The 18,172-nt window shown below is 39.5% G+C and overlaps 1 protein-coding gene across 5 annotated transcripts in view; it reads left to right on the top strand.

Annotated features, from left to right (window-relative positions):
* LOC122885352 (dehydrogenase/reductase SDR family member on chromosome X-like) overlaps positions 1–9,278 on the top strand; it is a 50,733-nt gene extending 41,455 nt beyond the window's left edge. For 4 of the 5 annotated variants that reach the window (XM_044216318.1, XM_044216317.1, XM_044216314.1 and 1 more), the window contains 2 exons: positions 1,989–2,112; positions 4,351–9,278. In XM_044216318.1, coding sequence (XP_044072253.1) covers positions 1,989–2,112; positions 4,351–4,472 — 246 coding nt within the window. In that variant the 3' untranslated portion in view covers positions 4,473–9,278. The remainder of the gene's footprint in view (positions 1–1,988; positions 2,113–4,350) is intronic. The other variant, XM_044216315.1, reaches the window with a different exon arrangement.
* The last annotated feature ends 8,894 nt before the right edge of the window (positions 9,279–18,172 follow it).

The raw sequence follows: 18,172 nt of genomic DNA, 5'->3' as shown, positions 1-18,172 counted from the left end.
GTGTGTTGTATTTTAAAATGTTTCTTGCATAGCTTCAAGCGCTGGCCGCAGGATACTGTTAATGTCCCTGGGATTTAATGAAAGGAGACGTGTGTGCGTGTTTGAGCCCAAAAATGCAATTGTCACAGGCATTTGCCTCCGAGCACAACCTTTGGGATGGTTCTGCCCCACATACGCAAACACATTAATCACACAAACTCATGCATGTAATCATTAACACACACACACACACACACACAAACCGTGACTCTCTCCTGTTACAACACCTTTTTTATCGCAAACCATAACATTTAGGTGCATGCAGAGCCAAAGGCTACAAGATAGAAAGAGAAAGACAGAGAGAGTACTTTATTAATCCTTAATCACAAAACAAACAACCTGAGGACAATCAAGGAGGTAGATAAGAAATAAATAATAACTAAGGCATAAATAATAATAAACTAAAATCTCCAACTAGAAACTTAACCTAACTAAAATTAGGACCATACTCTTACTCTAGCGCAAATCTACAATATAGTCAGGGTGATTCAGTGGAATTGCTTAAATGAGTATTTAGAAAATATATACAATGAATCTACTGTATATATACAAAGGTATGTACAGGTATGTAATATACAGGTATGTCTGTTCAGGTGTATAGTGGAAGTGTAGGTTTGTTAGACTGTGCTCCTAACATTTATAATAACACATCATATGGGCTTTAATATTGATTACGGAAGTATGTGGCCCACCACTGTCATTTCACAGGCACACACACACACACACACACAAAAAGTTTATTTGACCAATTAAAATGATTCAAGGATTCAAAGGTTAAATTGTCCCGTACACAAGTAATATGTGTAGTGAAATGCAGTGTCATTTTTGGATTAGCCAAGATGGCGTCTGTCGGAGCCACCGCACTGAGCTTCACACTGGCTCTTCAGAAATCTACGGGAGACTTCACAGAGACTACGCCCATATTTTATACACTCTATGGAACAGACACGGACTGTTTTAGACAGAAAATAAAGTTGATGCAAGGCACTCAGAATTGCTCTTAAGTCGATGAAACCAGCAGCACCTCTTGGCAGCATGATGCAGTCAATATTCGGAGGAAGTAGTCATTGTAATTAGTGAATATTGTGAAATAAATGCAGTATCCTTGGCAAGAAAAGCAGTAAAGTCAGAGAGCAGCAGAGAAACTGGTGAGCTAAAAATGAGTGGTGAGTTTTTTTTATTTATCTTATTATTAGACAAAAATAATACTTGAGACAGACTAGAGACATACACAGAACAATACACATTCAGGGAAGGGGGGCTGGCTGAGCAAGGGGTGTCAAGGTGGAGACACCACTCGCCCAATCCTGCCGCAAATGGGACGGGTTTGCGGAGCCTCTAATACCCTTTACATCAGAACAAATCATCCCGATGCTCATACACAACAGCCAACAAATCATCAAGATACATGGGGTAGCATGTACATCGTGCATTCAGGATCTCAATTTCATATTGTTTCAAACTGCAGACAAGGCACCAAAACAAAGGAAGGGGAACACAAAAAAGCTTTACAAACTACTGAAAAAATGATCTAACCTAATAATTCAGAGATGACCTGATTATAGTCCAAGTGTCTGTGAGGCCGCTATTCCTCTCCTGAAGAGCTGTTGCTGCTTGTTCCATTGATATCAAATCCAAGTAATCTTTAAGCCGGTGCTCCAGGTTGAAACTATTTTGTTTTCTCAGTTTCCAATGAGTAAGTGTGGTCGTCTTTACTGAGAAACATGCCAGATCAAACAGTTGTTGCATCCCCCTTGATGTATACTGCAGTTCATTCAATTCAATTATATTGCCATCAGAAAGCAATTGACTGTCTATGAAGTTCTTTAGTTGTGTCACATGAATGGAGAATTAAGGGGTTACTGATATTTCTATTACATTTAGGGAGGTACCATAGAGAGCCAAGCGAAATGTATTTATTTTCTGCAATGATCTTTTTCTCCAACCAGCCCCAACTACCTGCTTCATGTTGTTCTTTATATGGGGATATAGCCTCCGCTGAATTGAGGCCGCTCTTGACATTATATGAAAAAGTCTCCTGGCAGGAGAAAAAGAACACTGGCAGTCTCAGAGGTGAGCAATGAAACCCACTTGATCAACATTAATTAAAGATGAAACCACACTCTCTCAAGACGTATTGCAAGCATCTTTGCAAACACTTTATAATCATTATTTCACAGACTTAGTGGACGAAAATTATTCATCTGCAAATGGTCTTTGCCTGGTTTTGGCAAGAGAGAAATCACAGCAGAACTGTGTGGTATTGATTGGTTGACAATAACGTCATTATATAGTAAAGTGAGGGAAAGGATTAGTACATTTTGAAAACATTTATAAAACTCAATACTGTAACTGTATTTACATTCAGACTCATATAGTTTTGAATAATATTTTAGAAATGTCAAATTAGGTTCAAATATTAGAGAGTCGTTGAATGAATGGCAGGAATCGAGGACTTATTCTCCATGCTAATATTATGCCCGCTTTATCTCCACTCTCAAAATGTTTTTGTTGAAGTCTGTGTAGTGCAAATGATGTTTCTTCGTGCAATACAGCTTGCAAGTCCACCCTAGTAGGTAGTACTAATTTCTTTTCGTTTCGTTTAGATCATAGTGTGTTTCCTTACTCACCTCTCCCTATTCCTGGCTGTAGCGTCTCTACATGTAACTTGAAAAGCCTCCCACAACATCTGAATAGATGAAACAGAATTCAAATGTACAACAAAACAACAATGATCTCTCATCACTCTAACAAAATATTGTTAAACTTCCAATATTCTGTTTTATGTAGATCCAGAAACCGGGAGAATGTTACAGAGATGGGGGCATGATCAGATATTTGTATACTGTGGAAATCAGAACTAATCACATTCTCCCTTAAGGTATTTTTTATTCAAGTCCCCACTGAGCAAGATGATCTCTCCAGTAAACTTGGATATGGTACCACATAAGGTTGACAAAAAAGCTGTTTGTCCAGAATTTAGAGCGTATATGTTAACAAAAGCATAGAAAAGAAATCCAGAAGCTATAATGTACCTCCTGTCAACTTATCTGCAACTAAGTCTATTAATTTAAAATAAACTTTTTGGAAAACAAGATACTTGCACCCCTTGAAGCTCTGTTACCTGGGACAGAAGCTTTAATTTGTGTAATTGAAGCTCATTCAAGTGGGTTTCTTGAAGCATTGCAACATCACATGCCACAGACTTTAAATGTGAGATTATTTTATATCGCTTAACTTTATTTGAAACCCCATTTACATTCCATGGGATCATTTTAATAGTGTTGGAACTCATTTAAAACGCTGATTTTGTGATCTTTCTCGGGTTAATGCGGGTTAATACATCTCAGGGGGGAAGGGAAAGGAGGGGGAAAACAAAATACGTAAGACACAAGAAATGAAAAGAAACGGGATGTCATCCCTCCTCTGTGCATGACCCAACAGAGACTGGGTGAAGGAAACTGGACACCATATGACCAAAACTATAATGTAGTTAAAGGGATATCAAGAAATCAAATACGATTAATAGCCCTTTAGTGCGACCAGACATAAGTTTTAATCAGCCCAAAAAAAACAGACAGTTACAAGGGCGAAGGTCCGACAGTTACTTTAGCAACTGGGAAGTCATAAGTAATCAAACGTAATGAGCAATAAAATGAGTGGCCTGTTGTCATGAAAACAAGTTGTTGTTTTTCTTCTCACAGAAAGCGTTTTTCCGTGCTAAAACCCCTCCATGTATGAACAGACCTTTAAACTACCGACAGCAACATGAATAATGAAGTACAAGTTGTGTTTGCCTGTATCGTTGCTCGTGCTGAAAAATTTAGCCCTGCAAGCAAAATAATAATTAATTCAGAGGAACAATTAAAATTCATGTTTGGAATATTGTGGAGTACTACAACACACACAGACAAACACACACACACACGCGCACACACAGGTTCACACACAAAGTATGCAAGTGTGCTGTTGATGCTCGCAGGATGTGATCCCCTCTCTGCTCTGAACTGCTCCTGGTCTCACAGCGAACACGGAGATCATTGTTAAAATGCATCAACACTAACACTTATGCATGTAGACACACACACACACACACACAGGCGCACACCCTGAGCCTTCTTTTCACTGATGCTAACATACAGTGACATCGGGCCTCCTCTGGCATTCACACACACGCACGCACACACTCAGACACTATTTGTTTGTTGCAGTGATAACTTGTTGTTGAACTTGTCATCCTTCAGTCACTCCAGTTCCTTTTGATGTTTATGTATCTATAAACATTTATATGTGTGTGTGCGTTTTCCTCAGACTCCTGCAGAGGGCGCTGCCACTGTGCTGTACGCCGCTCTGTCACCGGACCTGGAGGGGGAGTGTGGAGGCGGCTACTGGGCCAATGGGCGCAGGGAGATGACAACACCACCGACCTTTGACCCCCAGCTGCAGCTGAGCCTATGGGAAACCAGCCTCCTGTTGCTGGGCCAGCAGTAGCATGGGACTAGGCTAACTGGACTAAACCAGATAAATTAGATAAAGACCCTTAACTCGGGGCAAACCAGCCACCTTTTCCTTCTCCATTTTTCTCAGTATTTTCTCTCCGTCCATACCTCACATCGAGGCGTTCTTAGCGATTTGTGTTGACAATCTCACAATCCACCGCTGGACTGTGATTGGTTATTTGGAGAGTGAAGACCTCCTTTTTGTTCCAGACCCGCCAAAGAAGGGCTACAGGGGATGGAAAACGTTTTTTTGTTTTTCACTACTATAAAATGAAAACATTCACACACGTACAAACACACTCAAGGGTAATATCGATATATGATTTTGCTGTCATAGATACTGGGCAGTAGCTGACATTGACCTTTAGTTATAAACAGATATCAGTTGTCATCCATCTCTGATATCATAAATTTGATCGTAGCTAACCTCCGATGTCTGGCCAGAGATATCGTTCCACAGTGTCGTGTTGAAAAACCTGCAATGACACCTGCCTCACTCTGCCTTAATGTCATTAGTCTGGCTGTCAGTGAAGAAGTTCATTGTCCCTCAATGAAGTAAATGGTGTTTCAGAGGCTTTTCCATCCTAAAAGTAAAAATCTAGACAAAAAGTAAAATGCTTTTTGGCCATAGAAATACTTCATTTCAAAAGCTGAATTTTGGCGTAGTATACTGGCTTCAAAATCACATGTCGGTCAAGCCCTAGCATACACACACACACACACATTCATGCACCATGACAATAATCTGATTTTTCTAATCTGAACCCGCCTTGCTGTGGCAGGGGGAATGTGATGTCATCAGTTTGTTTTGACACATCACAATGATTTCTCAGAACGTCTTGCCATCCCACTTGTTTGACTGGGAGCACCTTGTGCTTTACTACTGAATCCTCACGTTAACTGCTGGTAGGTGTGTGATAAGCTGCGTGTTTAAAAAGAAAAGGTGAATTCTGCTGTTCTCATGAAGATGCTGGGAAAACATTATCAACTCCTCTTTCCTCTCTCTCTCCACCGCTCAGTGATCCAACAAAAGACGTTCCTTCAGGCTGATTGGGGGATTTGGGAAAACACTGAAAAAAGGAAGAGATCGCATGTAAATGTAGGCCTAAATTTGGAATAATTCCCCCTATAGCCCAGACAGTGATTTGGTTTTGAATTTTCTTGCTGTTGTCATTTACTAAAGCCAGGATTTCCAGGCGTTTCTGTTTGCTTTTGTCTGCTCAGAAACAAAATGGGAAGGATGGGGAATCAACCGCCACTTCACTCTGTCCCCATTTTCCTTTGTGATCTGTGTTAATCGGTTTTGCTGTGTCTGTAATACACGTGTGTATGTTTTATGCCCGTGAGTTAAGAATTAACTCATGCTATAGACCCAATTCATGTTGATGGATAGCACAACAATGGCCAGTCCTGGAGGAACAGCAACGGGGAGAAGAGAGAGAGGGAAAGTATTCAAGCTGTGATTGGTTCCTCATTGCTGCTGCTGCCGCTTCCTCATTTGGCGCAGCTCCCAGTGCATTGTGGGATTGAGATTTCCCAGTGGTGAGAATCAAACTCCATCTGCTGAGCTGACACACACACTCACTCAGAAACATTGGAAGCAGTACATCCAGGCACAGACTTATCTAAACAAGCACACAGCAAACAAACACGTCTGTGCGGGAAAATACTCACATACACACACACATACACATACACACACACACACTGCGCCATAATGACATCTCCACTGTGATAAACCATTTTAGCTGTGAAGAGGAAAAGTTTTATCTCAAGGTTTTGGCTAAAAATCCTTCCCCACATGCCTCCCATGGCTGTATGTGTATATGGTTGCTTTGAATACTGCCACTGAACATTCAGCATTTGTTATTATCTGCCGTATGTGAAGCAATAGTATCACTGAGGTAGCTAATTCAGCCAGTAACAGAGCCAGACATTCAGAATAAGGAAAGAGCGTGAAAGTGTATAAATGAAAAAGATACCATATATCAGGAATTTAAAATTTATCTGGCTGTATGTATAAAAACAATTAATGAAGACATTGTCAATGTGCATTGTTTTGAACAGTTAAACTTAAAGTCTCTTTCAGGCAGTTTGAAGATGTGTCCCAATTCAGGGGCTGGATCCTCTGAAGGATGCAGCCCACAAAAGGCTGAACCTGCTCCTCCCCCCTAAATGAGAAGACGGTCTAGCCTCACAGAGATAAAAACCAATGGTATGTTCAGGAGCTCCCTTGTCAAAAAGTCGAAAATGTCCCAAGTTTATTATAGGATGTTGCCATCAAACATTCAACAAAGTTTGCAGTATGAGCTGTGACGCTTAACGTCAATGCACAATGAACACCGGGCATGTAGTGGATGGTAAATATATTCATATTACTTCCATTTATTTGTAATGCCCTGTAATTAACATGTCCATGCTGCAAATAGTGGAGTTCATGTGATGTGATCCGATGTGATTACCAGTGATAGATCACCTTAGCATAAGTACCTGGTAAATATGACATAATCACATGAATTTATGAGATGACAAAGATTGCCTGAATGCTCCATCGAACAGTCGATCAGCACATAATGGATTGTTGAAACTTGATTATTGAAACCTTGCAGGCAGCATTTCTTGGCCTTTTGTGGAGGAGCCTTTGAAATGCGATGGGCCTTGTTGGCTTACTGTGATGAAATGCAGACTGTGGAGAGTCCATCTTCAGACAAATGCTGCTTTCATGTCATGCGGGATGGATGGTAGAGAGGGAGAAGATTCCCATGTGTACGACTTGTGAGAGTTCGCATTATCTGACAACTCAAGACGGTTGGTCTTATGAGTGTAAAAAATACTGTTAAATGACAATATAACACTATATCCATTACATTTGGGTTTAATTCACCTTTAATGACAGACTACGGCTGACATGAGGCATCCATGTTTGTTTGATTTTCAAGCACTCTAACATATCGAAAGCGTAGAAAAAAATCTGAGTTTCCGAGTCATAATTTATGGATTACTTGGATGTTGATGTGAATAGCTTTTACACGTTGGAATCTGATAATTACGATAACTCAAACATGACATGAATGCGGAATAACACATCACAGCTTAACCAGTAAAAGGCCAGTTTTCAGTAATTGAACTGGGAAGCCTCCACCAGCAAGTTTACCTCATTTGAATGAGAGTAGCTGATTCCAGTGAGCTATTCAGGGTTCAGTGTGTTGAGGATGTTTGATTCAATTAAACAAATTCAATTCAGCTTTAACTTAACGTTATTTTAAATATCACAATCCAGAGCATCTCTTAAGTTTGATGTTTTTTCAGGTGGAGCGGTTGTGTGGGAGTTGACTCTAAATGCCAGCAATATTCCTCAGCTTTTGAGTATCTTCTACTCAGTGTTGTCAAACTGCGTGGAAACAAACTGTTTATCGCCTCAGTGCTTCCTTGTTTGACTGTGTGGTTCCCCGAGGCTACTGTAAGGTACTGACTAAATAACAGAATAACAAACAACCAAACCTAGTCCCGTTTGAACAAATGCGCGCGCTTCTCCACACAAATGAAAACACCAGCTTACTACTCAGCAGCGCTCATTTAAAAAGTACAAGGCTACAGTGTCGGCTATATCCTGTCAAAGAGCTAGCGTGTTCTTCACATTCCAGCTGCTACAGTAGATGTATTAAAACCTGAGAGGGAGAGTGTCACTGACTGTCTGACCTATCTGAGCACAAGGTTTTTCAAAGACGAGACGAGGCGAGGAGGAGAGTGAGGGTCTGTCTTGGTGTTCTTGTTGTGTCAGTGTGCAGAAGAGGGCTGCTAAATTATCAATGATTACCTTGTTATATATTTAGCATACTCCTGAAACGTTCTTCACAGACAGGACAACACATTGAACTTTCTGAACGAATTGCAAATATAGAAAAAGAGCAAAAAAAACAGCTCAAGTAACTGTCTGTGATATTGTCTGTGTGTGATTTACTCGTATACGATCATTTCAAAGTGTTATCACCACTGGACGTTGAACCAGTGGAACTGTATGTAGACTGTAAAAGTTCTAATAGCCATTCTTCTGTCTGACCTGGGATTACATTTATATTAAATGTTTCAGTCCCAAGTTCTGTAAATCCTAAATGTGTATATGTATAGGAAGAGAGATGATATAAAGATGTATACAGGGGGGTAACCAGATGAACTGAGTCCTTACTCTGGTACTAGTCCTGTTAAGAGAAAACACTTGCAGACATTTACCCGTCCATCTCCCTATACCATTTCCTCCTTTGGTGTGAGTGTGACCTTTCACTCGAGTCCCCGGTGGTGCAAATAGAGGGTGTTCCCACCTCAAATCCAGTGTAAACATTCAGTCCATCTGGGCCCCTGAGGATTTATGACATGTGCAAATGTTTTATTTTGATCATTATTTTTGTTGTTGTTGAGATACACATCTTATTGCTTTTGCCGTGCCTAAGAAGAAAATCTCCCTCATATATGTGTAACTGAATTTTTCATGTAGAAATTAGCTTGTAGAAACTGTGATTAGCGTCTTTGTCCTGTGCATTGCCGTAAGTTTTTTTATCTCGATGGGAGCAGAGGTGAGGAGTGTGTGTGTGTGTGTGTGTGTGTGTGTGTGTGTGTGTGTGTGTGTGTGTCTAGCTAAGGGAGTTTATGTCCCATGTTTTTTGTCAGTGGTTGTGACATTCCAGCAGCAGCCACCACCTTTTCTATTATCCAAAGCCTCTCAATAAACATATCATTGTGCCACTCTTGCTCTCCGTCCTTTACACTGTGTGTGAGTGAGAAACTGTCAGACGGATGACACGCAGCATTAGACAGCGAGCCTCGAGCACAGTCTGAACTTCTGAGATATTCTCAGATCCGTCAAAACACACACACACACACACTCAGGTCACTAGATTTAACTCAGTGCAGTTTTTCTTAACATTAATATCAGATTTGGTGCCGTCAGTAACAAAGTATTTCACCACTTACACCTTTAAATCCTAGAATACTATTAAATTAACTATTAAATGACATTCATTTTCAGATCATGTGGACCAGTAATCTTAAAATTAATAACCAACCCACTCCACTACCTGAGCTACAGCTGCCCCCAGACTTTCTCTATCTGATATGATCTTTATAATCCACACAAGCATACATATGGATGTGTTTCAAGTGCTACTGTATTTCAGAGGATTTTCTGCTCTGACTACTGACAAACTCTTAATTTAACAGTCAATCCTTGAAACGATCAAATTTAATTAAATTTAATTAATTCATTTAATTAATTAGTCAGCTGAGACTCAGCAAAAAGTGTTAGCCTGAAGGCAGCTTCAGTCCACAGATGTCAGCATTAGTGTTCAAAAGTGAATATCCTGAAACACACTCGTCATTTGCTCAGTTGAACACACGAAGGTTCGGTCAGTATACTTTACTGCACACGGCAGACTGTCTGCAGATTGCAGAGCCCCCATAGCTGCTGCAAAACAACTCAACCCCCCTCTGAAGATGTGATGTTTCTACTGGAGGACTGTCTTTCAGGTTTTCACAGTCACCCCTCTTTCTGTAATCACAAGCAGAGAATTTTTAAAACTCCCAACATCCATTTTCTGAAAGAAGCAGGTTGTGCTGCTACAGGTGTTTCTCTTGAGAATGTGAGGTTTTTCTTCAAATGGTAAATATACATTAACATTAACATACATTAGTAATTAGCTAATAACTAGCTATAACTCTGTCTGATCACATGAGATTATTTTAATTAATTTAAAGGTTTTGTTTCTCATTCCCTTACTGCTTTACTGAAGCGGCTACTGCTTTACAGATTGTTTTCTAGTCCTTTACTCATGTTACGAGATACTCTCTATGGCATCAAATGTAAGCTCAGTGGAATGTAAACATCATAAATGAAAAAAAAACATTATTCTGTAAATGTGATGTCTACACTATGAACGTGAATAGGAAAAATAATACCATAGATGAAAACTATACTTTTCAAACATAAAAAAAGAAACCAAAGCTGCGGTCAAGTTTCTTTTTTCTGATTAAAATGTGGATTTGCGGTTTCACTCATGGTTTGGACATCACAATTACAGATTTTTTTTTTAATTATTGACATGGTTTTTTTTACATTTACATTCCACTGTAATTTTGTAAAATGTACTGTAGATCCATATTCTGTTAAACCTGAAGGATGATATGTCGTCGCGAATGAGAGCCGATTTTTTTTTCTTTTCTTTTGTAAATTAATACAAGACAGAATAATATGATGATCCTATGACGTATTGTTAAATATGATCCAGAAACAACCAGAAATCACTTTGGTCTAACTTAATATTATATCATACAAATTAAATTTAAATGTGTCTGTATAGAGTTGTGTGATTATTTACACATGTGTAATAGTGTTTGTGTGTTTTTACATTATTTAAGGTTTTTATACATAATGTAAAATTATGGTATTCTGGAAATATAGGTTTAAGGTTTAGTATAATTACACTGAATAATTTAAGTGATGTATGTACACACATACCAATCATACGTCAAAACATTGCTAAATATGGCTGAATTATAAAAGCCAGAAGTAGTACTAAATGAGGAGCCGTTTGGGAGCCGTAAGAGCTGGCTCTTATTGCTGAGCTGAGCCAAATGATCTGGCTCACTAAAAACAGCCGGAATTCACTGCTGAAGGATGTGCTTTACTTTAGTTTTGTTTTTCTTGGCTTGTATTTATGATAATTAGTAGAGGGTTGGGGATAACATAACTGCAGAGACTTTAACTGAACATCATATTTCTGAAAGGAAAACACACAAATCTGAGACGAAAAACAAAGAATCCCTCTCCTTTGCTCCCACTAAATTTATTAATAACCTTGGACCCAGACAGTGACAAGTAGTGCAACAAGTGACTCAGACATCTCTCTTTCTGCATACGTGACAACAGAGTTTCTATTAGAAGAAGCGGAGAAGAGCCACTGTCATCTTGTCTTAAAGGAAAGTGCTATGGAGAGACTTGATTAGGCAGCTGAGCCACGAGAACCACTGCAGAAAATCAAAACGCTGGAAAAATGTGAGACAAATCATCAGGGTGCATTTGAATGGCAGGCGAGCCGAGTTACATCATGTATATGCCTACTTGTTAGAATGAGTATCTGACACAATGAGGAGAATGAGGTGCTTTCTCTTCAGCTCTTTGTAACATGAGGACACATACAATACAGCGTGTCTGCACTTAATTGACTGTCGCCTGAGCTCACTCAGGCAGAAAACATAGAGAGAGGAGCAACCTAAAAAGACAAAATGATCATCCTCATTTATGTCTTGGTAATTGATGCTCATATACTTGGGACAAATTATGGTTTATAACAATGAGTTTAATCCACAACGTATTATAAATACACTTAATAGGTCCTTATTCAACCATTAAGTGGCAGCTCTCCCTCCATAAATTCCTTATGGGAGATTTAATGAACTCATTGCATGCACACTCATAATCTAGGAAGTGGCTAATAAGTATTAATTTATGTAATTACTGCCAAGTGACTGAGAAGACATTATTATTCATAGCAATATTCATGACAGACCTGGCTGTACACATTTGTCACTCACCTTTTTCACTTGCACTAACATAGTCTCATAGTCCATTCACTACTGTGCCGATCTCCACAGCCTTATCTCAGAAGTAATATTTATGTTACTTACTTAGTACTTAAATACCCAATTCATCACATTAATTTTCTATTAACATCTCACTGGTTTGTGCCTCTGTAAATGATCAGAAAAGCAAACAGCATGTGGGTTTATAGTAGAAAATCAAAATGGCTGAGTACTTAAACCCACAAAACGTATTATCTAAACTAGCCCAGTTTAAGAGGTTTATGACCAGTGGTTAAATGTAACTAATTACATTTACTCAAGCACTGTACTTAGGTACAATTTTGAAGAACTTGTTCTTTACTTAAGTATTTACTGTTATGCAAGTTTATACTTATACTTCACTACTTCTCAGAGGGAAATATTGTACTTTTTACTCCACTATATTTATTTGTGTGTGTTTTCAAGTATTGTGGCTGATTAGACCTCTGGTTAGGTGTGCAGTAAGTTGAGTGGAGCTATGCTGAAAATTAAGTGTCACCAAACCTTGTGTACTAATGCTGCGTTCCAGACAACTTGGAAAACTACTAAAAAAAGTACAGTGGAACGCCACTCAAAGTCGGAGCTCCTACTTGTGAACTCGGGGCAAATCCATCTACCCTGACTTGTGAAGAAGCAGTTGTCTGACGTCACACAACAATGGCAGCACCATGGAAGTGCACATTGTAAATGGTAAACCATCAACAAAAAGGCAACTTATATTAAAATTATATTTGTCTGTATTTAATTAAAATAATACATACTATTGTTCTGCATGTTAATTGATGTAAAAAATATGTCACCAATGTTATTAGGTAGCTGATTACGGTAAACAATCTCTGAAAGTCATCTTCTCTGCACAAACATTATTCAGGGAAATGTTAAAAATGCCCAAAAATGTGAAAACGTTAGGAAATATACAACAGTTTGTCATGGTCAGCCATAGTTTTGTTTACGTTTGGCGTTGTGCATCTGGAATGCTTGGATGTGGGAAGTTGGAAATTTAAACTGGGAAATTCGACCTCCGACTTTGACTGGAATGCAGCATAATAAGAGTAACAATGGGGTGGGGCACCCTGGTGGCCGAGGGGATAAGGCGCTGACCATGAACCGCAACATCCCCGGGTAGTAAGTAAGGTGATAACAAGAGTAAAGGCTTCTTTTTTGTTGGTTAGTAACATTATTTTTCTATGTTACTGAGTTACTTTTCCCCACCCACTGCCATAGGGCACCTTAGCTTCTAGCTCATAGCTGGTGAGGGAAAGATTCACTCACTCATTTCCTTAATGTAAGGGATTCAAAGCAGTGAACCTCTAATCACAAGCCCACCTCCAACCCATTCACTAGTTTTGCTCATGATTTATTAAACATAGTTTTTTTTTTCCTGATCTGAGGTCAGTGTGCTAAACAGATGTGTCCAACAGATGTCTTACAGATGCACTCATTAGTTTTCTCAATGACCGGAAGAAAAAACAGAAGGACCTTTTCTTTGACCTTTTTACAACAGGAAACTTAAAGGAACAGGACTAAAAACCACTAAGTTGCAGCATCATGAAAGTGTGCAAAACACCAAGACAAAAATACCTGTATGTAATTAAGACACAACCTAAGGGACAAGATTTGTCTTTTTTTGATGTTTTGCCCATCTCTTATCTGATGAATAAACAAACTAAACCTGCTGTGATGGTAATGAGCAGACAATAAGGAACCCTACAACACTGATGCTTTATTTACAAATGGTAGGTGAACAAGTGACAAAACATACAAAAGAGGCTCTCTTTGCCTGCGGAGTGTGAGGGAGGTCTGTCTGTCTGCAGGTCCACCTATTAGCAGTCTCTAAGTGTGAGATTAAGACAGCCATTAATCTTCCAGGCAGCAGTGGCTTATGGGAAAGGCCTGACAGCCCAGGGCTAAGTGATACATGGACCTTGTCAAGACTCCCGATGGAGGGATGGATGGATGAAAGGACACACACACACGCCCACCTTACCTGGCCAATAAGGTATGAGAGGTGGAGTTAGTATATGTCAGCACTGAGATAAAATAATTAAGATCACCTTACAAATCCACCAATCAACAGGAAACTTCCTACAGTCCTGAATCCACCATACATAAATGAGACCCATTATGGTAACTGTCAAAAATGTATGATATACCAACATCACACAATCTCTCTGGGTGGAGTCTGCATGTCCTCCCCGTGTTACCGTGGGTTCTCTCCGGGTTCTCCGGCTTCCTCCCACCGTCCAAAGACATGCATGGATGGATAGTATATTGATAACTTAATTTACACCTCAGCCGAATGCATGTCACCCTATCTGTGCTCTGTGTTAGCACTGTCCAGGGTAAGGCCCAAAGTCACTTTCAGTTCATATTTGAGATGTCAAAATGGATGGATGGATAGTATACAGTAATTAATGCACACCTGCATGGATGTCACCCCTATTTTGATGCAGTTCATATTTGAGATGTCAATTACTTAGTGCACAATGCATGGATTTATAATGCAGATGTCACAATTTATATTGCAGATGTCACAAAATGTTTCACAATAAGGCAACAAACATTTGAGGAAAGGGAGGCTTCCTCTGATGCCCTGCTTTTCAGTGCAACAACACTGATAATAAACAACTTCAGTCACCCGCTGCTTGTTACAGACACAGAGGTCAAACTCTGCTTCAGAATCTGGAACAGGTTTCTGTACCACATCCTGTTCCAATAAAAATTGAACCTATCAGAGAGCTCACAGTTTTTCATTTGAAGAAGTCCTAGTTTGTTGTTGCTCATCTCAGTTAATCTATTTCTAATTATGGACCATTCTGTGCTCTCTAATTGTGAGGCCAGATTGATTTGGTTTGGACTTGGATTTGGGTTTATGGTATGCAGCAGTTGGAGTGAGGCCAGTAGTAATACAGATAGAGATCTTTACTCTTTATTTTGAATACATTCTGTTTGTTTGCATCAATGGTATTTTTTGGGTCATATGATTTTGTATTATGTATAGTTTTCCTATATATTGCAGATGTAAGTATAATTCTCTAAGGTATTTTTGGCTTTATGAAACTATATTTCTCTTTGATGAATATAAATGTACCATGTCATATGCTATTAGTGGCACTTTAAGATGATATAATGCTATCTATGCAGTATATTAAGAGGGTAATTACTCAAACATGACATGACTCTCTCTTACCTGCCAGGCTCCACTTTGTAAGCCACTGTAGTTCTTCCAAGCGATTCTGTTCTGCATCCATGTTGTAAGTTTAGTACCTGGCTGTCTGAGAATAGACTACGAAGATAAAGGTCTATAGTGCTTTTTTGCGTAGAGAAAGTAGAAATTTGTTTAGTGTTTATGAGTTTGCTGAAAAATAGTCATTGTTCTGCATAAAATCTATAAACCTTTATCTATTAACATGTTGTCACTGCATTCAAAAACCTCCTGTAGCTTTTACGCTCCACACTCCAAAACTTGTTTCAGATAATGATAATGCCAATCATATACTGTATTAGTTACATGAGTCCCAGTTGTATTTTACCAACATGCAGAAACTGCAAAACCAGCAATAAAGTATGTTTCATCTCATCATCTTGATGCATTTTAGTGGTTAATTCAGCACCTTGGACAGCGGGCTCCAAGCATCTGTTTTTCTGGCGATGTAAGTAAAACTGACTGACAGAATTCTACAGTTTCAGCACCTCACTACTTTATGGAACATCCGGCAAGAGGTGCATGTCAGCTGAGGTGAGATGAGATAGCTTTACGGTAAAAACTCTCCTTTACATCATTGGCTCTAATTGACAGTCTCAATTTTGGGCTTAATCTGGGATCTCCACACAATTCATGTTGGTTTGCATGGATTTTTTCAGACATGCTTGCTATGATTGGCTCAGATGAGTTTAAAAAAATAATCATTGTGGTTGAATATAAAAACCCATCACACCAATGGCCAATATAACTAGGTCAAACTGAAAATTCAGCAGTACCTTCCTCAGCCTCCCAGTCACAGGAGTAGACCAGGCTGATTGTCGGGCTGTAATTACATGTTGGATATTAACTAGTCATGTTGTTTGATCAAAGTAACTTCCTGACCACAGTCACATAGAAATAAGGTATTAAAGGTATTCATGTATCTATTTTCTCAGATTTCACCCTTCAGTGACCCATTATGATTTAATGTTTAAGAAGGTTATTTGCCTTCATGAGAAAAGCAAAAAGCCTAGCTCTAATTTTGGGCCTGAACATTAATTTTAAAGATTTTGTTTTGTAGCTTCAGCAGGAAAAATACTGGTATTGGCCTTCAGTAACCCACAGCAGTTCAACCCAAACACAGCGGCTCACCTTGCAGAGAGTGGAAGAAAGAAAAGAAAAAGAAAACACACTCACCTTCTGTCTCGCACACAGTAAACAAACCAAATGACCTAAATAACAGCACAGCAAATGTGATTCATTAAGTTAAAAAAAAAGCTGCCAAAACACCACAAATTAGTTTCACCAACTGATTTCCATTCATTTATTCAGTAATAAAGCGCTGTGTAAAACCAATTATTCTGGTGGAAAATTGGTATATCTGCCTTCCTTCTCCCTTTTCCTGAAATGCAAATGGGATTATATGTTGCAGAATACCATTTGGTGGTTTACTGTCAATGTGTTTAGGAATTTACAGTATGAGGGTTGAGAAGGTGAGTGGTGGCATATTGCTCAGCTTTTGTGTCTCTGTGTGTGTGTGCATCTCTTACTATCTCTTAAAAAACACACACTTATGTGCACACTCAGACACTCGCAGAGATGTACTGTAGGAGAGGATGGGATTTACTGTCTAAAAATGGCCAAAGAGGAGGAGGAGGAGAGGAGGAGACGAAGGCAGGGTAAGTGAGAAGATATGTGGAAATGTAACGAAAGAGGAGGGGGATATATTTCTCTCTGAGCTGACATGGGAAGGAATGAGAAGAGAAGAGGACAAGTCATGAGGGAGAGAGAAATGAGGAAGGAAAAAGAAACAAAATGAAAAAAGAACAAAAAAGAAAAATGGCCGAACACAAAATCAAGAAATGCAGGGAAAGCTGGAGAAACAGAAAATAAGCTGTCATTTTCTAAGTAAGATTTATATATTTGTAGGACAACAATGATGAACCAATAACTCAGATCATTTATTTAAGCCCAAGTAAAAGGGAATGTCCATTTTTCTTGTTTTGTTAGAGGCTCTGCAAGTACACACACATGCATGTACACGCACACACACACACACACACACACACTCACTGACACAGCACGCACACAAGGTCTGGCCCATCTGAAAAGCGGATGGCACAACAATCTCCAGGGCACAATGCTTCACTCCACCCACTCATCTCCGCTGAGAGGATTGAGAGAAGAAGAAAGAAGGGGAAAAATAGAGAGGGGGGGAGGGCAGAGAGCTAAAAAATAAAAGCAGGAAAGAGAGGGAGAAAGTGGAGAGAGAGACAGAAAAATGCCTACACAGTGAGTAGAGGCATGCAGAGAGAGAAAACAGCAGTCAAGACAAGGAAATGAAAGGAAATAAGAAGATGAAGGAAAGGAAAGTGCAGAGGAAAGGAAGAGGGGGAGGAGGATGACACGGCGGAGAGAAGAGAAAGAGGAGTGTATGTTTGCGTCACATCTGCAGTGGAGGAGAACTGCCTGACAGCCATCAGACGCCTGCTGAATGACAATCTCCTCTCCTCTCTCAGGTGGCTGGCTTATCCCGAATTTCCCTTTCTTTCTTTTTCTGGGAAAAAAAACCCCCACATCGCCTTCCTCGCCCTACAATGTCCTTGGAACTCACAATCCACTGTGCTTACAGTGCTGGGTGATTTCACACCTGGCAATCCATCTTTTCTGAGACATTATGAGTGCCGATACCACGTCATCATGGTCAATAAACTATTACGGTCGAATCAATGCTCAGTGTGAAACTTGAATGAATACAGTCAAGGTCCAGCTTGTGTAATTCACAGTCATCAGCTGTCACAGAGTTGAAGCAAAAAAAATAAAACCATACTAGGTTATG

The sequence above is a fragment of the Siniperca chuatsi genome, linkage group LG12, assembly GCF_020085105.1.
Source record: "Siniperca chuatsi isolate FFG_IHB_CAS linkage group LG12, ASM2008510v1, whole genome shotgun sequence".
Classification (NCBI taxonomy): domain Eukaryota; kingdom Metazoa; phylum Chordata; class Actinopteri; order Centrarchiformes; family Sinipercidae; genus Siniperca; species Siniperca chuatsi.
This window is presented reverse-complemented; position numbering and strand designations above follow the sequence as displayed.